Below are 23,784 nucleotides of genomic sequence, written 5' to 3' on the forward strand. Positions count from 1 at the left end.
TATGCACTACTGCGCCAGGAGGAAAGACAATAACACACACTTCATTGCATGTCTATAGTCACTTAAATGTCCCCTTTTTTGGAAGCCAGTATGTAATTAGAATTTAAAGTGCACAATATTCATGGTGGTTTCTTGAATAATAGCAAACAGGTGATTTATAATCACAATTTGTCTGTATTTAGACTTTTGGAAACTGGCATATATCCACATACAAATTTTTTTTTTCCCAGTGTCATCTTTATCAGACTAGTAACAATGAAAAATCTATATATTGTGAATTCCTACTTAAAATTAGAGTTATTATGAAGATATGAAATAAATAAATAAATACTTTTTAAAATGATAATTTTCCATAAATCCATTTTCTTTGTTTCTCACTCTTGTTAGCATTACTTCCATTTGAGCAGCGAGCTGCCCGATCATGACATCTACCTGTACAATAAACCTGGAGGCCAGGGCACAGGAGGCAAAGGTAAAGAGACTTCTATTCTCCTAACTCAGCAGGAAAACATCATCCTCATCTCTTGTTTTCTGAGGTTTGATTTGCATCTCACTGGGACTCATTTACGGGCTTCTAAATCTCACTCCCGAGCTCCTGAATTATACACACTTTGCTTGTTTACTTTGCAGAAATTATTTAGTGAGTTTTATTTATTTCTTCAGTCAGTATGCTGGTCGTTTCTCTCCATCTTGCTAGATTTTGCTGACTATTCAGTGACGTATTGTTTTACACCGATTAAAAAGCGGCGCACAGTCTGTCTGATTTCACATGACCCGAACACACATCTACTGTTACACATTTATGGTCTTATTCATAGTTTTATTTATTTATGTTTTTAAGTAATTGTTGCTGGATCTAATAGATAGTTATAAGTGTTAGTATAGGTACTAAGGGCTATTAAAGGGATAGTTCACCCAAAAATTACAATTTGTTGTTTATCTGCTTACCCCCAGGGCATCCCAAGATGTAGGTGACTTTGTTTCTTCAGTAAAACACAAACGAAGATTTTTAACTATAACCGTTGCAGTCTGTCAGTCATATAATGGCAGTCAATTGGACCCAAGAGAGACAAAAAAACATACACAGACAAAACCAAATTAAACCCTGCGGCTCGTGACGATACATTGAGGTCTTAAGACACGAAACAATCTGTCTGTGCAAGAAACTGAACAGTATTTATATAATTTTTTTTATCTCTGATCCACCACAATGTCCAACTGTCCTGAGCACGTTCACAACATCTGGCGCGTGACGTGTCAACATGCTCTGGCATAGTAGTACGCATGCACGGAAGCGATCTGTCGTGCGTATACATCACTTATTGTTTAGATCGCTTCTGCATTTATTTAGTTTCCTGAGGGACACTGTTATAGCAAATAGGATATAGAATACAGTTTTAGAAATCATTATTATGAAAGGGGTCATATTATGCGATTTCAAGTTTTCTCTTTGGAGTGTTACAAGCTGTTCATGCATAGATAAGATCCCTAAAGTTGCAAAGACTAAAGTCTCAAACCCAAAGAGATATTCTTTATAAAAGTTAAGACTCTGCCACTCCCTCCTAAAATGGCTCATTCAAACACACCCCCACATGTCTACGTCACAATGTGTAAATATTTGCATAATACCGCCCAAATGTATACGCAAAGAAAGAGGGCGTGATTTTTATTCTCGCTGTAGTATTGTTGCTGCCGCTGGCGCCATGTCCTGGAGACACTGTGTTTCGTTGTGAAAGCGAAAGTACATTGGGCTTCCAAAAGAGGACACAACTAGAAATCAGTGGTTAAGTTGTATTTACAACACTGTTCTAGAACAGTTCAACCCAAATATTAGAGTGTGTGCAGCTCATTTTAAGGTGGACTATTTCCTGAACCTGGTAGAGTAGCCTACAATGATAGCTGCACACGAAGGCTGTTTCTATAAAGTGGGGCAATTCCAACTTTGCAAGGACAGTCTGGCGCTTCTGAATCACAGCCTGTAAGTATGTTTTCTTATTTAAAGAATTTGGCACTGACGATTCAAACATAAGTTTTGAGCAGTTTAGAGTAACGCTTGTTGTTTGTCGTTTCTCCGTTCACAAATGCAGACGTGGTAATGTTACGCGACGCGATGCAATGCAACACATAAAAAGACAATATAAGTCATTATAATCAGTAATTATGTCCCCACTGGATGCAACAAATGCCTCGTTTATAATGAGTTATATTGTTTTTGTTTCGTTGCGCCGGGACACGGCATCATAATACGTTAAGTAACATTTCCGTCACACGCTTGAGGTATTCGGCCAATCGGAGCACACCTCGCTTCTCCGAATGATGAGCTTTGTAAAAATCATTTAACATCATTTTACATCAACTTTGATAACTGCCTTAATCTTTTAAACAACTGAAAAGATCGGCATTTCATGAAAATCACCCATCAAGGTCCCGAATCTATATCATTATATGAGAATCAAATAATGACTCAAGATCACTCATTTAACAGTTCATCTATTGCCAAAATTATGAAAAAAAGAACGGTCAAGAATAGAAAATTATTGAAAATATTCAAATCAGAATTGTCATCAGAGTCTGAAGTTTGTGCATAAAATAAAATGTCTGTCAAAATGTCATGTACAACAACCTGGTGTTTTTCAATTGATTTGGCATCTATTCGTTTTAACATGCAGTGTGAAGTATTCCACTCAGTTCCCTGATTGGTTTCAGCGAATGAAGAACTAATTTATACTTACTTTTGTTATGTATTGTATGTATTAGGTAAGTTATCATCTCTGACAGACAGCACGGTGAAGCTGCTCAGGCCGGTGTTTTCTGCTGCTTCTTAGAAAGTGATGATATAGACAAAACATCAAGTAGTGTGGGTTATTCAGGAATTGCATGTACTCCCTGGTCCTCTACTGGCTTCTCGTAAATACTCCTGTATATTGTGCATATTATTTTTTGACAGACATCAAGGTTGTGATATATAAGTTATGTAGATTTGAAAACAGATGGATAGTAAGGTAATAATAATTTATTTATTTTAGCCGGCAAGCAGTCAGTGAAGTGATTGATGCTCATTGAGTGTGTTATGGCGATGTTTTTAGTTCTAATATTTCAATCGACAGCCAGTATAAGTTTTTGACGGACTTGATATCGAGCATACTATGTTTGAGTTGGGTAATTATAAAACGTGCTGGAGACGTTCTAAATGCTTTTTGGAAAGTTCATTATACTTATTTCATGCAATGAAGTTTATTTTGTGGATGTTATTCATAGACTGACACATGCTTTGTCAAAATGTTACATTCAGCTGTTGCGAATTCGACTTTTGAAAATCAAGTTTGTTTTGTTTTTTGCCAGGAAATGAGTGGTTTTGATGCACAAAGTTGTTGTCTATTATAGCAGAAATCTTTTATTTAAACCCCTGAAAATGCAGATCCTGTTGTAAATAATGTTGTATTTTTGAAAACAGTTGTTCTGTTATAACAAATAACAGTCGTCTTCCGCCGTTATTCTTTAATTGACATGCTTTCGGGGTAAATAAACATAGGTGTTGAACTTCAAGTGCAAAATTACGTTACAGTTTGAGTTTAGGCTTTAAAGCTGAGATTTAATTTTGAGTCAATTCTGAAATCTGCATCCGACCGCTTTAGGTTTTTTTTTTTCACACTCCTTTGGGTGCATGTGGAGTTTATAAATATAAAGTACAAGTGGGAAGTTTGTGAGTATTTTAAGAGCTGTGGAGGGGAAGCTTCAGGTCTGTCTCATTAACGTGAAGGGTCTTTAACAAGCCTCTTAGGGTCCTAATATGACTTAATCCCAAACTGCAGAGAGATAATTGTCAGGTGGAGACAGTGCAAGTAGTAGCAGCTCCGGCCTGGAGCCACAGGGTTCCTCTTCCCCACTTTCCCGACCACTAATGAACTGACAGTCCACCCAAATACCTGCCAGAGCTGCTCCTGAAGATCTCCTAATGCACCTGCTATTAAAAGGAACATTACAGGATGCTCTCCACCATTACTGCTCATGCACTTCATCAGAATGTAAATAAAGGGCTTTGTGGCTCCTGGAATGGTCTCCTTGTGGGTTCATTGATGCAGGATGACAGTAATATCAGTTCCTGTGAGGTCACAGCAGCTCCTCCAGGGTTTTGAAAGGCAGCCAGTTGGCAGGACTTCAGTGATATGTTCAATATTATCAGCCTGACCAGTGCAGTGTGGGTATGAAACGGGTCTGAGTTTCCCGCAAGCCTTCACATGTCCTGGTATGACTCAAAACATACCCTACTGCACAAGTTCATTAATTAGTGTTATTTACTGTTAATAATATTATTGATATTTTTAATAAGATTTTATTATCATTACTTTTTTTTTTTAGTTTTCATTTTAATTTCACTTTAGGTTTTAGTAATTTTTTTTTTTTTTTTTTTTTTTTTTTATATATATTTAGTTTTTTTTTAAGTTTAAGTACTTTTTCATTCGTTATTTGCCAACATTTCTGATTTTCTTTTGTTGACAATTTTGTAATTTAAAGTTCTAACCTAATTTTAACATTTAATTACAGCTTTGTTTCAATTAAAGGAAATGGTTTAGGTTTAGTTAACAGTAACAACACTGGAGTTTCATTAAAATTTTAAATATACATTTTCCTACCATTTTCATCATCTTCATCTCTCTCAGCGGTGTTGGGGAAGATACTGTAACTCAGAATTTCTAATTGTTAGATCACTGTGAAGCTTTTTTGTTGTTGTTGTTAATTTATTTAAACCACTATTCATCCCTTACAAAGAACTTGAATACAAATGTACTACTAACAAAAAATGGATATGCTGGGCAATTTAATTTCTTTCCCTCTTTTTAACTTAATGATAAAGAGCTTTCAAGCACTTATTCAGCATTATGAGGATGTGCATTAGAGGTGTAATTGATGATAGATTTGTGTATTTTATCATTTCGTTCTGCCACAGAGCATAATGGGAAATGCATTTTAGTTGCACAAAATCTGTCTCCTCATAAACCTCACAAACTTTATCGTTATTCTTAATCAAGAAACTGAATTTGGCCCATTAAATTCCCAATTATGTCTTAATTATGACTAGTAATTAGCTTCCACCGTAATTCATAAATTGACATGCTGTTTGGGGCTTAAAGAGAAATGGGTGTTATGTCCAAAATTACTTTTTTTGATGACATTTCATCTTAAATCTAGTCTGAAATCTGAATACGTTGCCTTTAGCTTTTAAACCAGAGATGTTTTTAAAGCCAAATCCCATAAATTATATATAACAGGTTTGAAAATGTCGTGATAAACAGGAGCATCTAGCTAATTACCAGAAAACAAAAGTTAAATATTGCGTAGTGAGTTTTGCAAGCAGCAGTAATTACTCAGTTGGGTTGTTTGATTCTTTTGATTTATTTTTTTACTGGTTAATTGAAATTAACCTAACAAAAATATTTGCTCGCATCAATTGTGCTTCTTCAGAGAGTGTAGTTTCATTAAGTGCTGCTAGTGGCAGAAATTGCACACTGTAACTTTAAGTTGGCGTAGCTACTCTTCACTCCCCAGCACTGCTCATCTGTTGATCATTGAGTTGGTGTTCATGATTTGTCTGTCATTCATCATTTCTGTCTGTGGGTGTCTGTTGGGCCTCAGGTACAATGTCGGACCTTGTTCAGAATCTCTTCCCAACCTCTCAGTTTCAAGGTATAAGAGCCTCCACCCGCTTCACTGTTGTGCTGTGTCCTGTGGCGCCCCCACTGGCTGAGTGTGGTACTGCATGGTCATGTCATCACCGCTTAAAGGGACAGTTCACCCAAAAAGTTTTTTTTGTAAGGATCTGACGGAAATTTAATCTGATATTTGCATAATGTTAAACTGTATTGCTTTTTTAATTACAAATTGTTTTGCATCACTATGCAGGTGAATGCAAATGAGATGTGACTTGACTTTTAAATGTATGTTTTTTGATTGGGTGAACTGTCCCTTTATGCTAGCTGCCCAAATACCAACCTAATATTGAGAGCTTCCGACACTCATTTTTGCAGTCAGTCAGTGTGAAGCTTACTGCGAAAAGGAGCATTGTGCAATTGATCACCATAGAGCACAACTGACATCTTGCTGTATAATTTGCAGTATGTGCCATTAAGTTTATGAAGTACCAATCCATATTGAAGTTGGAGACAATAGGGCCTGTAAGTTCCTCTGTGTGAATTGGAGCTCATTGGTCACTGTTCGTTGTTCCTACAAGTTTTCAAATGCTAATACAAATGTGTTCAGGAGTTGAAATCAGTGAGGTTTTGTTGTAGAGATGAGCTTTTCCTGAGGCAGATCCTGCTCACACCTGCATGAGATGAGCTGCATGTGTGTTACACGGATCTTCTGCTTTCATTTTGTGTTTAATGTTAAACAAATCTAATAATACAGGATGGATCCTGCCTTTCAAATTATAATGAATATTAATCAGTATTATTGTGCATGTTGGAAATGGTATGCGTTGCATTATTTGCTAATTAAAATCCTGTGTCTTGTAGTGGGACTTTAAAGCGTGTCTCATTTATACATATTTATTTGGAGATAATCAATAAATCCTTGTTTTGAAGGTAAGTTCCAGGTTTAGTAAAAATGGCATAATGTTGATTACCACAGCAAATAAATTCATTTTATTATTATTATTATTATTAACCTTTCTCTTTTTTTGTAATGTCATATTATAGATTTACATGCATGCGTTTAGCAGATGCTTTTATCCAAAGCAACTTAAAAAAAGAGGAACAAAAGCAAAAAAATGCTGTTAATAGTTCTGAAATATTTATTTTATGAAAAGTGTATGTTTGCATAGTAATATTGTAGCGCTATACAACGTTTACATTATTGTATGCAACTTAAAAAAAAATAACACTTAAGCAACATTAGTTAACCTCATTGGTTAACATTAAGATTGCTGAAAGCTTTAGAAGTATTCTTTATTGTTAGTTCATGTTAAATCAACATTTACTAATACATTATTAAAATCAAAATTTGTATCTGTTGATATTTAAAGGACCCGAGCTAACATGAACTAATGTTAACAAATATTAATTTTTTTTTTTTTTTTTTTTGGAATTTGATGCAAAGGTTATATAATAATTCAGAGAATAGTTTTATAAATATACATACATATAAAAATAAAAAAAATATATAAAAATCTTTCGAGGATTTACGATGCTGACCATCAAACGAGTCATCACAGTCTTGTGAAAAGGGTCCATGTTGAGCTATATAACTTTTAATGCCAAAACAAATCAGTAGCATGTAGAAATTAATATAGAAACTATTTATTAATACAGCAAATAACCAAAATGTATTAAGTAATTCAAACACTTTTACAGATTTTTCAACAGAAATTTAAGGTGACTCTCCAAAAAAAAAAAATTGTAAAATTGCATGCATTGTCTTAAGTATATTCTCTTTTTTTGAACATTTCTCATTGCAACGGACAGTAATTTTTCTTTGTTAAAATGATAATTTTGTGCAGTGTATAATATGGGATTGTCTGTATTCAGGCACTTCAGAGTGTAAAATCATCTCATTCACACTCTCTGCCGCTGACCGCCGTCATTATAAATCAGAAAGTGGCTTCCGTGATCACTCTGTCTGTCTGACTGAAGCCCCAGAGTCCAGCAGAGACTGGAGGGCCCTTCTCTCTGTCCTCATGCAGTCTCTCTGGAGCGCAGGGGCCGCGCGGGTCACACCACGCCACATCACACCTCATCAAGTGCTCTTAAAAGATCACTGCAGATGGAGTTCTAAGATGAGAGGCCATGATGCCGAGAAGCTGCTCATTGATTGGCACCTCTCTGAAAGCAACACGTCCTTGCATTGCATTATGAATCACAGTCTGACATATTTCAAAAACGCTATGATGCACGAAATTGAGCTTGCTTGGATGGAAGCGTTTAAGCTCATGTACTTCTGTAGCTTATGTTTCGGACTGAGCACACACTTTCATGCCTGCATCCACATTAATGCAAAATGCATGCTCACTTTAGCATGTGAGAGCACAGATGCACATTTATCTCAGGTGATTGTGTGCGGTGCATTAGTATCTGAAATCTGGCACACACTCTTATACATCGATCACGCCTCAAACCGCTAACGGCATACGCTAATACAAGCAGCTGGATAAATCCCCGCTCGCGCTCCACTGTTTGCTGCTAATGCCTTTTAATGCGACCGCCGCTCTGTTTGCGAGGCTTTTTTATAGCCACAACCACTGGAGCGAAGGCGCCATCGATCTCTGAGAATCTAATGATGGAAATTTCTCTCTTTCTGCGCTTATCAGAGCCGCGGCTTCCCAAGGCCTCCTGGCTTCATGCTGTAAACAGCATAACCGAGTCAATACAACAGCATAAAAACCCATTTAAAGGATTTATGAGAGTTCGTACTCAAGTAGAGGCATTGTTTTCTGAAATATCAATGTGTTTAGATCATTTAAGGCTACATATGAGTGTTTCTTCAAGTATGGGAATGTTCAGAAAATAAACTCTCTTAAAACTCACTTTATATGTTTGCTTTGACAGTGGGATAAAAATTCATTTTAATATTAGTTTAATTTTAGTTTTAATTTAATATCTATTTAGCTTTTTTCATCTTTAGTTTGAAGTAATTTTAGTGATTCAACTTAAATTGTATTTATTTTAGTTAACATTATTTTTTCATTTTTTCCCAAGTTTATTGTCTTATGTTTATTCTTATATTAGTTTATTTTTTACTTTATTTCAGTCACAAATATATATGTGTGTGTGTGTGTGTGTGTGTGTGTGTGTATATATATATATATATATATTTAATAATAACAATGCTGCTTTGTTGCATTGCCAGTGGCTTCTGTCATTTGTTAAATCCCCAGCTCTCAATGAAAATAGTTGTTTGTTGCTGCAAGTCTCTGTCAGTGTCAACTGCCTTAATTTGTTTATTTTATTTGCATATTAATAATGTCCACAGATAAATTACAGGGGAATTCTATCATTTTTGTCTTCTCTTTGTTTTTGCAAACCATGATCATTTCCACAAATGTCATTTTCACCACATCTCAAATGTTGTATCGTGCTTTATAATATTCTGTAGTGGAAATGTTTTGAATAGAATCAGACAGTATTTTCATAGCTAGCATTTTATGTATCCTAAATAAACATTTTTTTATAATGGACTTTCATATTTTATGATTGAAAGGTTGTGTTTGTGTCAAGGATAACTGGCTCTGTACATAAAATCCATTTAAAAAGAAGAAAAATAATTAAGGATATTAAATGCACATTTTATAATATGTATGTTTTATATTCCATTAAATAAAATGATTATAGTTTCAAAAATGGATGATTAAAAGGCTGTGTAGAGGGTAACCAGACTTGTTTACAAAAGGCATTTGAATTGAAGATAAGTTAAAAAGTTTCAAAACATATTTAATGTCACCTTCAATTAAAAAATCTTTTGCTTTTAATAAAATCAACCCCTTGAGTATAGAAGTGGCTTTGTTTGAAGAGACATATGAGCATGCATCTCTTGTCTTTCAGCTCTAGCTGAATTGTTTGCATCATTCATGCAGTTCTGTTGAGCTCGTTTAGTTCTGTTCTCCATCACTCTCTCCTCTAACCCCTTTAACACGCTGCTCTCCCCAGGTATCGCCTGCATCGCGCTGTCGTTCGTGGACGCTAAAGGCTGCGTGCTGCAGGTTCCCGCTCAGGACGGCAGCGGCCCGGCTCTAAGAGGCGACGTATCCAGCATCTCCCTCCAGCCGGACCAGTTTGAAGCCCTGACGACTGTCGTCAAAGTGGACTCTGGCTGCCAGACCTCAGGTTGGGATGCTTTAGCAAACGCACAGTGTTTACTGTAGCGGTGTGTGAGTTGTGTGTGATCTCTGGGACGCCTGTGTGCAGGTGCAGCTGTGCGTGTCCGCTTTGACGTGTGGGAGCAGGGTAACATCAGCCCGCTGCAGCTAACCGACCGGCTCAGGGCGGCTCTACGCCATGCCCTCTGCGATGTGCTCATGGAGATGCGCATGCTGCCCAGCCCGTTGTGCCTGGACACCTTCTGCCTTCCTGCAGCCACCCAGCGGGACGAGAGCACAGGTGAGCAGCTCATGCACATGTGATGCACTGTATGAGCTACTGTTGTGATGCGTTTTGGAGATTGACAGCTCCGGGTATTTTATATATAGATATTATAGTATTTTTGTTTTAATATGTTGTCAGTTTTCCAGTGGAACAAGATGGGGTTGTTATAGTTAACTAAAACTTGAACTGAAACTATTTTTATTGTTTTTACTCAATTTAAATACTGAATTTAAATGAGATATAATCTGTATCTCCTAAACTTGATGTGCTAAAATATCTAAAACTGAATTAACAAAAATTGATAAACTATATGCACATAGATATAAAAAAATTATTTAAAATGGCAAAAGCACAGCAAAATTACTAAAACTTTAACTAAAATTTTTATTAAAATAGAAAATCCAAAATTACAATCAGATTTAACATATTAATAGAAACTATAATCTTAATAATACTTTAATAATATCTCCATAATATCTCAATAATACTAAAATAACACTGGAACAAGACAAAATAAACTAATGATAAATATCATATCTGACTGAAATTGTTTCTCATAAAAATCTTTTCTGAAGGCATCAACTTAAGTCTTTAAAGTTTTGTAGACAATGCAAGTATCAAAATATTTTTTTTAATAAAAAAAGCTCTTTTAAAAAATTTTTTTTTACTTTATTATTTTTAATTATCATTTTTAGGGTCAGTAAGATTTTTTTTTTTTTTTTAAAGAAAATAATTTTTATTGTATAATATTGTATTTAGCATGGATGCATTAAATTGATCAAAAGTGACTGTAAAAACATTTATTATATTAGAGGATTTTTCATTTTTATATTAGAGGCATTTCAAATAAATGCTGTTCTTTACTTTCTATTCATCAAAGAATCCTGAAAAATAAATTGTATCATGGTTTCCACAGAAATGTGATACAGCACAACTGTTTACAACACTGATAATAATCAGAAATGATTATTATCAATGTTGATTCTTGAGCAGCAAATCAGTATATTAGAATGATTTCTGAAGGATCATGTGACACTGAAGACTGGAGTAATGATGCTGAAAATACAGCTGCAGATCACAGGAATAAATTATATTTTAACATATATTCATATAGAAAACAGTTTTAAATTGTAACAATTCACAATTTGACTGTTTTTATTGTATTTTTGATCAAATAAATGCAGCCTCGGTGAGCAGAATAGACTTTAGGTTGTTTTTGATCTTGTGTGTTGTGTCTCTGTAGTTCCCTTGAGTCTCCTGCAGTCTGACAGTAAGGAGGTGAAGGAGAGCGTTCGGCGGCCCAGTGGAGCTCATGGGCTCAAGAGCAGTCCGTCTCCCATCACCCTGAGCTCCACGCCCAGCTCCACCCCGACCACTGGAACCAGCACGCCCGAGTCCACCACACCCACCGGCAAAACCACGCGCCGCAGCTTCTGGGAAATCCTGGTGCGTGTGCTCACTCAGCATGTGCAGTCTCCATTAACAGCAAATTACTCTCATTAATTACGACTGTCAACGCCTCCAAAATTGCATTGATGGTCAGCATGATGCGGTTGATCTGGACTCAGTAGAGCGTAAATGCTGGAGAATGATTGGGCTTTATGTTCGCTGATCTGCTGCCAGCTATCTGTCTTATGATTTGTGTGTGTGTGTGTTTGGTAGAGTAAACCAGAAACTTCTGAGCTTGTCAGTCCAAAGACGACAGATGACATTGTACCGGAGCGTGTCGAGGACAGTCGCGTGAACCGCCGGAGACACAAGACGGAGAGCGTCAAACAGCAGTGGAACCATGAGAAGGCCATGGCAGTCGAACATGAGCAGGCCCAGAGGTACACACACACACACACACACACACACACACACACACAGACAGAGCTGTTTCAATTTCAATTTGCACAAACTTTCCATGATAAAAATGAACATTGTTCAGATGATAAGAAAACAAAAAAACAGATGACATGATAGCTAAAACTATAAAAAATATTTTCATTAACTTCATAAAGATTAAATAAAAGTATTCATTTTAGATTTACGTTAAACTTAAAACAAAAATTAGGAATGTTGCCTTGGCAACTAAATGAAATTCAGTAAAATATATGTTTGCTTAACTAACTGAAAAAAATCAATTAAAGCTAAGGAGAATTATTTAATAAAATAAAATAAAAATGCCAAAAGCACATAAACTAAGAGTTAAACTAAACTTAAAATTGAAACTGAAAATCTGGAATCTGAAAATCTGGAAATAAAAGAAAAATACAATAATAGTATATAAATAATACTAAAATTAAAAGCAAATTAAAAAAAAAATAATAATTTATCTTTTTTAAATAAAATGCTCAAGAACAAGAGAATGTAGTCTTAAACATACATATTCAAAAGACAGTTTTATTTTGCCCTCTTTCTTCTGTGCTTTCAAACTGAAACACACTTCCATTGTGCCAAATACCCAACTTCTCATTATTGTGCAAATCAGATGGTATCACAATAATCAGATTTCCAAATGATTTTGGGCCAGTTCTTGATGGCAGTCTCTCAGATGTCGATTTGGATGTAATTAAATTACCACCCAGCCTTTGTGTTTGTCAGAATACAGTAGATAATGCGCTTGTGGGCGGTGAAAGAACACTAACATTTCTGATTCAGATGACAATAAGTTTACAGACGTAAATGCTGAAGTGACCTCAGCCACCCATGTAAAACAGGCCTATAGTCATGCATTGACTCTTGGGAACTGTGTCTTGATGTGTGTGTTGTAGGAGACATGCAGTCCAGCTGGAGGAAGGTGATACAGGCACTCTTCAGCCCGTCTACCAGACCACGTACCTGCCCTGGGTCACCTTCATGAACAAACTGGGTGAGTCGCCACAACCGTCTGCTTCTTTATACTGATTTATATATCACAAATTAAACTGTACAAACAAATACCGAATTGCAAGGCACTAAACAAATTTAATTATCACATTTAATTATTAGCCGTTTCAACACATACATGTTTTACCAAATAAAAAGAGCGGCACTTTTAGAGTCCATCCCACTCATTGATGTGAGTATTGGGTACTTGAGAATTTGAATGTCTTTAATTTTCTTTAAAGTTAATTTACACAATTAAAAACGCTTTTGGAAAAACTAGTAGCAGTATTGGGAACATTATTCTTGAAGAACAAAAAATTACTCATGAATGCAAGTCATTTGGTATTTATGTGCACAATTTGTAATTAATTTTTTTATGAAAAAGTGCAAAGCAGAATTTCCCTAATTTTAACAATTACTCTAAATGCACTATAGAGGGGACATTCAACAAGCCCAAAATGAAATAGGCTTGTTTCACCTTTCAACACTCTTAAAACTTAGGAAGAAATAATGAAGTAATGAAGTTTAAATTGATTAGACAGACAGAAAAGTGCCCTAATGAAATATCCAGGGAATTATTTTCTCTTGCAGGTTGTCCGTCCATCCAGCACTGTTCAGCTGAAGCCTCGCATCATTTCCTCCTACCCTCCATCCTCACAGAGACTGTCAATCTGGTCAGCTCATTGGCCAGTGACACGGCGGTCAAAGTGTTCGAAAGAACCAGGTGCGTCCCAGTATCATTAGAGCGGTCCAGACGTGTCTGTCACTGCAGATTGTGTTTGAACAGGCGTGATCAGTGGCTTCTGTATGTGCAGACGGTGCTTAGCTGTTCAACGCACCATCGGATGTTTCTGTCCATTCAGTTTATGCTTAAACCGATGAGCTGTTTCCTGTGTGTCTACAGCTGTCCTCAGGGAGACATCTATGTCCCCCTGTCAATCATCCAGCACATCAGCCAACCGCCTACCACCACCAGGAGCTTCATTCTCATTGGTCGCAACTTCAGCCAATGGCACTGCAGTACAGAACAAGGTACCTCCCATGTCCACTCATTAATTATCACGTCGTCTTTTATTACAAACAATTATTGAATGATTCAACTTGAATCAGTGCTTTCCAAGGAGCACAATGTAATTTGATCTACATTTTCATAAACAGGCTGATTATAACCATTAAGTTATAATACATTTTTACAGCCCCATCAATAAATAAATGCCAGTACATCCAATAATACATTATTGATCATGTGATGTAATGCATTATACTCTCTAATAAGGGATATCAATTATGTAATTTAACTGTGGTTATTCTTGACAAAATATAAATGATTATAAGTTTAAATATAAGGCAGTGTCACTGTATTACAATGCATAAAAATAAAATTTTTATGCATTATATATTCAGTGGAATCTCATGACAATTGTCATATAATCAGGTCATATTTCTCTAATTAAGAATTAACAATTAAGAATTAACAATTAAGAAATATTCTCTATAAAAAAAGAACCAATATTATCATATGGGACAGAGAAATGCAGCAATAAGTAAATAAATAATTTAAGAATAAAAATGGAAATAAATAATAATGTACTATACAAATGTATATATTTGCATATAATTGTATTAACAGAAATTAATGAATAAATTTGTAATTTAAAAATTAATTTTATAATATCTAATATTTTGTCCTGAAATTATATATATATATTTATATATAATTTTTTTTTTTTTTTTTTTTTACCCCATTGATTTTGAGTGCAAATATGCTGTGCTTTTTAATTCAATAATATTTAATTATTTTTCACATTACTGAGAATTACTGAGTTAATAAGAATGCTGAGTACAATGGGAAAATGTAAAAAAAAAACTATAGTTTTTGTGGTAAAATATGATCGATACATTTATCTGTGACATTCAGGCTTCATGATACAGAAACTTTTAAGATCAGACTCCATTAATTTGCCTGAAGTTTAACTGGCTCTAAACAATGTAAGGTCGTTACTGAATTCTGTGGTCAACACTTCATCTGGCTTCTAACTGTTCTCTGTGTGAAAGCATTAAACCCTCAACCAGAGCTGAAATTTCTGACATTATCAGCTTCAGTTATTCTTTATAGTCTAACCGCTTTCTCACCATGAGCTCAGATGCATCACATTCCCTTCTGCTCGAGTCTCTCACTACATCGCTGCGCTTTGTGTTTTTATCTTCTGCTGATCTTGCTAACAAATGTTTTACTCTTTCTTTGTGTGTTTTGTAGTATTGCTGAGTATGCACATCTATTTTACCATAGGAGTATTTACTGAATGATTAGGATATGTCTTGCTATTCTGTTACCATAGATTCTTTTGCTTATGTTCTTACTTGTAAAGCTGTGTGTTTGTGTTTGTGAATGCAGCATTAACATAGAGTTGTCTCGTTTTGCAAAGCTGTGTGTGCTCATCTCTGTTTGCCCACAGAAGACAGTTCAGATGAAGAGAACAGTCCTGTACTAAATAGGTGCACACGTAAGTTTGGCCCCTTATGGGGCCCCTAGTGGCCCTCACTGTTGCAGCAGCAGCAGCAGGGGCCCTTCCTCCAATTCACTCCATTACACTACAGACACACTCCAACCGGGATGATATATTTGAGTGATTCTTCAATTAGGACTTTTCTTTCTTTTTTCCTCATTTTGTATAACTTTAAAAGGCAAAATAATTTTTGGGCTTGTCCCAACCCATTCTTTTAATCATTCACACTATAATAATATATAAAATCTGATCTGAGAAATGGTACCTTTTACTTTTACCAAAGGCCATATAAAATTCACTTTATTCATTAATTCAAAAAAATTGCCAGACTTTCCACTATTAAAATTTGTTATTAAATAAATTGTACTTTTACCGAAGACCATAAAAAATAACTAACTAATTTGTCCATTTAAATCACGTTTTATGCGATGTCAACAACCGCTGAAAAATAACTGCATTTACTGTGTTTATTGTTCTTTAATTCTAACATTATAACATGAATTGCAGTGAAACTTTTATACAGTTGAATTTATTTATAACATAGTCTCATAATTGAAGTGTAAATTCTGCAGATTACATCATTGTCCAGTATTGTACTGTCAGCAATTTATAAGTGGGAACTGTCTTTCCGTCTTTCAGCAAAAGCTTTTTGGCAAAACATCCCTCATGTTGTGGAAGCTGTCCTCAGTAAAATGCGCAGCACACAGTACCAAATTGGGGTTATAAAGCTCAGGAACAGTTTAAATTGCAACCACTGTTTCCTGACTTCATCCGCTTTAGGAAGGAAAAAGACGTTTGGGCACAGGGATTGAAAAGGGATTTTTTTCAAAACGAAATATCTCCCTTTTGAGTGGAGTTTGAGATTTGTAACTTTGTAGATCTTTTTTATGCACAGATATACACACTGACTAAAATTCAAAAAGTGAAAAAGCACAATAGGACCACTTTAAAAAAATATTCAAAAAAATTTTCGACTATAATAAATTTATGAAAATGTATCTGAGAAAAACATTTTACTTTTAATCTAGACCATGAAAATCTAATTTTGTAATAATTTTATGAGTGCGTATGCATATGTATTTATGTATGTATTTACTTACTTATACTTATTTATGTTACATTTATGAAATTTGACCACAGAAATTGCATCTTTTAAAACCCCAACACATTTTCAATTATTTTGGTAGTTATTCATTATTTTATAACGAACAAAAATAATTGTCCTACATACTGCTTTCATTACCATCACACTTATTGCCAAAATCCACTTTACTGTTGAACAGATGTAATACATGTTTTGAAATAAATAACACGTATTTAAAGATGGGTTTTTTTCAAAAGTATTTAAAAGTGTCTCTAATTGAAGATTAACTCATTTATGCATTTATGAGATCATTTTAGCCCTGCATGTACTGTTGAAACCTACTGATTTTAATTTTTTATAACTTCTACATTACATTCTTCACTCCTAGATGAGTATGTGGTCTGATGTTGGTATTTAAATGATATTAGAGTTTAATCAAGGAGAGAATGTCATAAAACCCTCAGTTTGCCCTCTATTACTCTACAGAGCGAGTTCAGCATTCAATCTCTCCTCAAACACAATCCATAGATGACATAAATGTCCTGCCTCGAGGCATTTAAAAAGTAATGAGCCGTGTTTATGCTTTAATATTAATTAATTTCATGATTTGAATCTTACAGATGTTACTCGCAGGTAAACTGAGAATGAAAAGTGTGTTGTGGATCTTTATTTCTTGCTCATTTTCTTACTTTATTTCTTAGTCTATTGTCTATACATGAGTCTTTACTCAAATAACAAAGAATTCGGTCTTGTCTTAAAGCTAATAAGGGCCTGCAGCGTTTCGAGGCTTTGGAGCACAGTGATTGGCTGAGCCTGGGGCAGGCCGTGAGGGGCGTGGCTCCACGCCAGCGCTTCCTGTACATACAGATTGTCAATAAGAAGGTCAGTTGGGTTGAATATAACCAGCCGTGATATGCATAAGCAACACATTATAAAAACTCTCTTGCATTAATGTTTTCCTGTTAACCAGCTGCGACAGTCAACAGGACGTTTTGCTGCCCACAGTGAAATATCATTTGTCTGAAATACCACACAGCTGCATATTAAACATCGAGTGTGTTCTAATCGGCTGTGATTGTGCAGCGTGTGCAGTATTTTTGTCTTCAAGTGTGGATAGACTTTGGTGGGCAAGGTGGATTTTTGAGGTTTGTTCTTTCTGTTTTATATTATATTGCTATGTTTCCAGGTGACTCTGTACACGTATAACTGGTCGGTGGATCTGGGCGTCTCTCTGAATCAGGGTCTGGTCAGACTGGTGCAGTGGCAGAACGCCCGCGCTCATGTGGCCAACTGCCTCCTGAGTCAGAAAATGGGCCTTTTCCATCATTCCTGCTTCTCTGATGCGCCTACACATGAGGATCTGAAACAGGTCAGTACACAAACACACTGGCTGTGTTCTTAATGCAACACCTGTATACTGCAATCATTAATTAGAAACAGTATATGAAGCAATAAACATTTCACGACTTTTAAAATCTGAACAGATTTTTAAAACACTAGGCATCTTACACTTACCGACTTTGTAAATGGTGACAAAGGAAAACTGGGCATCGCGTAGTGTATTCCAGGCTTTAGTTGAGAGCATTGCATTTGACAGACTACTTTCAGAATAGCATACTATTTTTATTTTTCTAAAGGCTCTCATAATTTGAACAGTAATACACTACTAATTTGAAAGTTTAGGGTTGGTAATTTATTTTTTAATATTTTTGAAACAAGTCTCTTTTGCTTACCAAGGCTGCATTTATTTGATCAAAAATACAGTAAATCTGTATTATTGTGAAATATCATTACAATTTAAAATAACAGATTCCTATGTGAATATATTGTCAAATGTAATTTATTGCTGTGATCAAAGCTGAATTTTCAGCATCATTTCTTCAGTGTCACATGATCCTTCAGAAATCAGTAGCTGATTTGCTACTCAAGAAACATTTCTGATTATTAGCAATGTTGTAAACAGTTGTGTTGCTTCATATTTTTCGTTATATATATTTTCAGGATTCTTTGATAAATAGAAAGTTCAAAAGAACAGCATTTATTTGAAATATAATTTTTTGTAACTTTATTAATGTCACTTTTGATCAGTTTTATGCATCCTTGCTAAATAAAGGTGTTAATTTATTATTTAAAAAAAACAACTTTACTTACCCTGAAGTATCGAAGGGTAGTATACAGACTGCTTTGTATCTTCTGTCAAAAAGGCCGTAGGTAGTATGTTATTCTCAACAAGCACACTCTATAAGCTGACTTCTGGTGAGCTTTTAGGACAGTGTGTGTTCGCATATTATAAGTGCAGATAGCACTAGTGAGTTGGTTAAGCAGCACACGAGTGTCCGGCACTCCCCGGGGTGGTCTGACATATCACTCTGAGTGACGGACAGCTGTCACGGCCGCAGGGCAGGACGCTAATCACTCCAGCACACCTGCTAACACCAAACACCTGGAAACCATCCAGAGCGCTGGTCCATCACTGGACTGCCAAAATGGTTCATTCCTGCCCGGAGTCAAGCTTGTTTGATCAGAGCGAATTGAATCACGCTGTGTTTTAGTTGTTTGTGGTTAATGCAGCAGAACATGTTTGTTGATTCTGTCAGTAAAGAGCAGAAACCTTCTGTCGCGGCGTTCACTGTTATTGATTCAGTTGTCAGCTGTTTGTCAAGATTTCGCACCAAATGTCAGGATGTATTTTGGGAACGCAGACAGTTGTTGTCGTTATCAAGAGCTTTTGTGTTAGAGGCCTTTAACAGAGCCGCATATGACAGTCATGTGCCTGCACTGATAATGACACAGACATTTCTGATCGATATTTTAAAAGGGCAATATAAGGAATTTTAGTGCTTTTTTAATAAAATAAAGTACAGTTTGTGGGTCACTACTATCTATAGATCAGTAGATGGATAGATGGTTCGATAGATAGATGGATGGATGGATTGATATATCGATGGATGGATGGATTGATGAATGGATGGATTTATAGATCGATGGATGGATGGTTTGATAGATCGATGGATGGATGGTTGGATGGATTGATAGATCACTGGATGGATGGATGGATTGATGAATGGATGGATTGATGTATCGATGGATGGATGGATTGATGAATGGATGGATTTATAGATCGATGGATGGATGGTTTGATAGATAGATAGATGGATGGTTGGATGGATTGATAGATCACTGGATGGATGGATGGATTGATCGATGGATGGATGGATTTATAGATGGATGGATTGATCGATGGATTGATAGATGGATGGATTGATAGATCGATGGATGGATGGATTTATAGATCGATGGATGGATGGATTGATAGATCGATGGATGGATTGATCGATGGATGGATGGATTTATAGATCGATGGATTGATAGATGGATGGATGGATAGATCGATGGATGGATGGATGGATCGATGGATGGATGGATTTATAGATCGATGGATGGATGGATGGATGGATGGATGGATGGATGGATGGATGGATGGATGGATTGATAGATCGATGGATGGATGGATTTATAGATGGATGGATGGATTGATCGATGGATGGATTGATAGATCGATGGATTGATAGATGGATGGATTGATAGATGGATGGATTGATAGATTGATGGATGGATGGATTTATAGATGGATGGATTGATAGATGGATGGATGGATGGATTTATAGATGGATGGATTGATAGATGGATGGATGGATGGATTTATAGATGGATGGATTGATAGATGGATGGATGGATGGATTTATAGATGGATGGATTGATAGATGGATGGATGGATGGATTTATAGATGGATGGATTGATAGATGCAGGTGACTTGAGTTTGATTTGTAGTCCGTTCATTTATCAGATTAGGTTTGATTCAAGCTGGTAAATAATTGTGAGTTTTGAATGATTCGTTTAAAGAGTAAAATGCATAATCTCATTAACAGTACTGGTTAATTGGACTATAACACTGATGACGGTTAACCTTGACCTCAGCATTATGGGTAAACATCAGGGAAAATAAAACCAATTCCTACAAAACTTCTTTAAATGAGTTGCTTAAAGTGGCGCTTGTCTGTGTGGGAGCAGATAAACACAATCCCACTGTGATTCTTCTCCAGAATAAAGATGGTTCCCTCAGATATGATTAAGATGCGTTGAGTTTCCGGCAGACAGTCAGTAGAGTTTGAGACGTTTTTGTTTCCTGACGTCCGGGGCTATGGGTAAGAATATCTGGAGTTTAGTCTGTCAGATGTTGCTGCTGCTGGTTTGCGCCGGTAGACGGACTCTTCTGAGGCCCTGGATAGTGAGCAGTGAGACGAAGTCTCTAATATCACTTTGTGTCTGTCCTTAAGGAAACAGATTGAGGGAGAGACGCCACAGAGCTCTTCATTGTTTGCTGTTCGTTTGATCTCTTCATGTCAGTCAGCCCTGTTGGCTCTTTAGTTTGAGTTTTGGACCTTTGTGTATGCGTATGTGAGAAAACACGAAAAGAAGAGAAATGTGATGGTGGGACTGATTTAGCTGCTGACTTGAGTTTCTAAGTAGATTTGTTTTGCTTAGAGCATAGCTATTGATTTGATCAATAATCAGCTAAATAATTAATTTAATTTAATTACCATAAACCCTTCAGCATCTTCTCATCAGCACTCAGTACAAACTAAACTATAATTGAAAGATACACTACTGTTTGAAAGTTTGGGGTTGGTATAAGTTTTTTATTTGTTTGTTTGTTATTTTTAAGTCTTTTTTTGCTCAAGCCTGCATTTTTTTTCATACAGGTAAAAACTGTAATATCGTGAAATATTATTAAAATGATTGTTATTATTATATATATAAAATTCACACATCATTTTATTTATTCCTTTAATCAAAGCTGATTTACTCCTGTCTTCAGTGTCACATGATTCTTCAGAAATCATTCTAATATTGATTTACTGCTCAACAAACATTTCTGAACAGTTGTGCTGCTTTATATTTTTGTGTAAACGGATACATTTAATTTTTCAGGATTCTTTGATGAATAAAAACATTCAAAAGAATGGCATTTATTTGAAATATAAAAGTTTTATTACACCATTAATCTTTATTGTCATTGATCAATTTAATGCATCCTTAATGAATAAAAGTATAAAATTTTTGACAAAAAAAACTATGAATTTCAAACTATATGATTTTGTTAAAATCTGCTTTAGAAGCAATTACTGTAGTTTTAAATGAAATGTGTTGGTGTAGTTCCATGCACAACCAAATTATTCATATGTGCATCAAAACAAAGCCCCCCCCCCCACACACACACACACATACACACATATATATTTATTATTATTATTATTATTTTTTTTTTTTTCTATTCTCAAAGTGTTGCAAAATATCCAAAAAGATGTTAAAGCATTGTTGCCATGTCATTTATAATAGTGGCACAAACCTAGTGAAGTACAATGGGATTGTCTTGCTTTTTGGTAAAAATGGTATTTTAACTGAAGAGTTAACATTATCGTGGTCTCATTTGAAAGTTCACTATTCTTTCTCTTCAGATGAACGAGTTTTTAATCACATTGCTGCATAATTTAACAATTTCAGTAGATTAAAAATACATTGCAATATCACAAAGGTCAGTTCTGCAGTCTTAAGAGTACCGCATTCGTTAATTTAACTTTTTAATATAAAATGTTATATATTTTAAAATTAACTTATTATTTAACATTTGGTATTTAAGTGATTTCTCAAGGTCACAAATATGTTTTAGTCACACACACACACTTACTCTATCATGTTACTGAAGCACAAATAAACTGAACATCTACATATAGAAAGTGAAGGCCAGAACTCTTTTATTTCCTCGTCAGTGGCTCCACACTTTTAATCTGTTCTCTTAATGAATGCTAACAGAAGGCGGATCCAACATAGCAGAAAATTTGCCCTAACCGTCAATCATCTGTCAGAGTCCCAGGGGGCGGAGTTCAGGCGCTTAAGTCCGGCTTATTGGCCCGTCGGCCACATGGGCATCTGCTCCAGCTTCTTTTAGAAAAGCCTCTAACTCACCCTGGAGGACTTTAACTAGTCTTCCAAACACTAACTCACCCTAAAGTTCCCACAAGAAAAGGGCAGAAGGAGTTCTGTTAGTTCTTCACTCTGATGCTCTGATGGGGTTTTATATTTCTGCTCTGATGGTGATCAGCCGCGTGTTAATTGTTGGTCTTGAGAAAGGGTCATCATGCTGGCGTGATCTTTCCTTGTCAGTGAATTTAACACTGACGAACACGCACTGGCCATTTCGGAGACATCACATCTCAGAATCTGTGAGGGAGTTTGTGAAGGCTGATGAGAGCTGAGCTTTGAAATCACATGAAAGAGGCCTGGAGAACGTGAAGACCATAGTCTCTCGCAGAGGAAATTCTGCTTTAACAAACACCACTGGTTTTTCAGTCTGTGATTAATCAATTTATGATCTTTCTTCTGTTTGTATTTTTCTTAATTTCATTCATTTCTTTGTTTTATACTTTCACCCTATTTTCATTTTTGTACATTTGTACTTGCATTTTTTTCTTTTTTATTGCTTTGTTTGTACTTTCAAATGCTTTTTATTATATTTTTGTAAGTTTGTATTTGTACTTTTGTGCAGACTTTTTTGTTGCTTCATAATTTTCTTTTTCATATTTATTTCATTTTTTCTTGATACTCATATGTTGATATAATATCATTATATGATATAATATGTTTACCTTCTTTTTTTTTTTATCTGTATGTATTTGCTTGTTTGCAGGAGCCCAACCCGTTCCTGAGCTCCACGATCGAGGCGGACGCTCTGTTGAGGAGTCCGGTTCCTCCTGCCGTGAGTAAGGATCAGGGTCGGATGGGCAGCTCTGTACGTGCTCTTCCTCCTCTGGCCTTCCCTGGAGAGCTTGTGCCCTTTGATGAAGCTCTGAGAGACGTGAACACCGTGAGGCCCCTGACCAGTCAGGACGGTCTCGATATAGTCGCACGCCATGGAGCCCAGCTACTGGAAGTCAAAGCCGCTGAACGCAGAGGTACACACACATCAACACACACACAACTCACATCCTCCATCAACACACACAACTCGCATCCACCATCAACACACACACACACGCACACACAACTCACATCCTCCATCAACACACACACACACGCACACACAACTCACATCCTCCATCAACACACACACACACACACACACACACACACACACAACTCACATCCTCCATCAACACACACACACACACACACACACAACTCACATCCTCCATCAACATACACAACTCA

General features: G+C 35.9%; 1 protein-coding gene across 8 annotated transcripts in view; it reads left to right on the forward strand.

The window, feature by feature from the left end:
• The window catches only part of LOC306879151 (KICSTOR complex protein SZT2-like), an 88,079-nt gene that overhangs the window by 39,315 nt on the left and 24,980 nt on the right, over nt 1-23,784 (forward strand). For 7 of the 8 annotated variants that reach the window (XM_079431901.1, XM_079431904.1, XM_079431907.1 and 4 more), the window contains 11 exons: nt 388-472; nt 9,639-9,815; nt 9,897-10,088; nt 11,317-11,519; nt 11,736-11,902; nt 12,830-12,927; nt 13,515-13,647; nt 13,828-13,955; nt 17,275-17,396; nt 17,701-17,883; nt 23,264-23,528. In XM_079431901.1, the coding sequence (XP_079288027.1) occupies nt 388-472; nt 9,639-9,815; nt 9,897-10,088; nt 11,317-11,519; nt 11,736-11,902; nt 12,830-12,927; nt 13,515-13,647; nt 13,828-13,955; nt 17,275-17,396; nt 17,701-17,883; nt 23,264-23,528 (1,753 nt within the window). The remainder of the gene's footprint in view (nt 1-387; nt 473-9,638; nt 9,816-9,896; nt 10,089-11,316; nt 11,520-11,735; nt 11,903-12,829; nt 12,928-13,514; nt 13,648-13,827; nt 13,956-17,274; nt 17,397-17,700; nt 17,884-23,263; nt 23,529-23,784) is intronic. The other variant, XM_079431903.1, reaches the window with a different exon arrangement.

The sequence above is a fragment of the Barbus barbus genome (assembly GCF_936440315.1).
Source record: "Barbus barbus genome assembly, chromosome: 13".
NCBI lineage: Eukaryota > Metazoa > Chordata > Actinopteri > Cypriniformes > Cyprinidae > Barbus > Barbus barbus.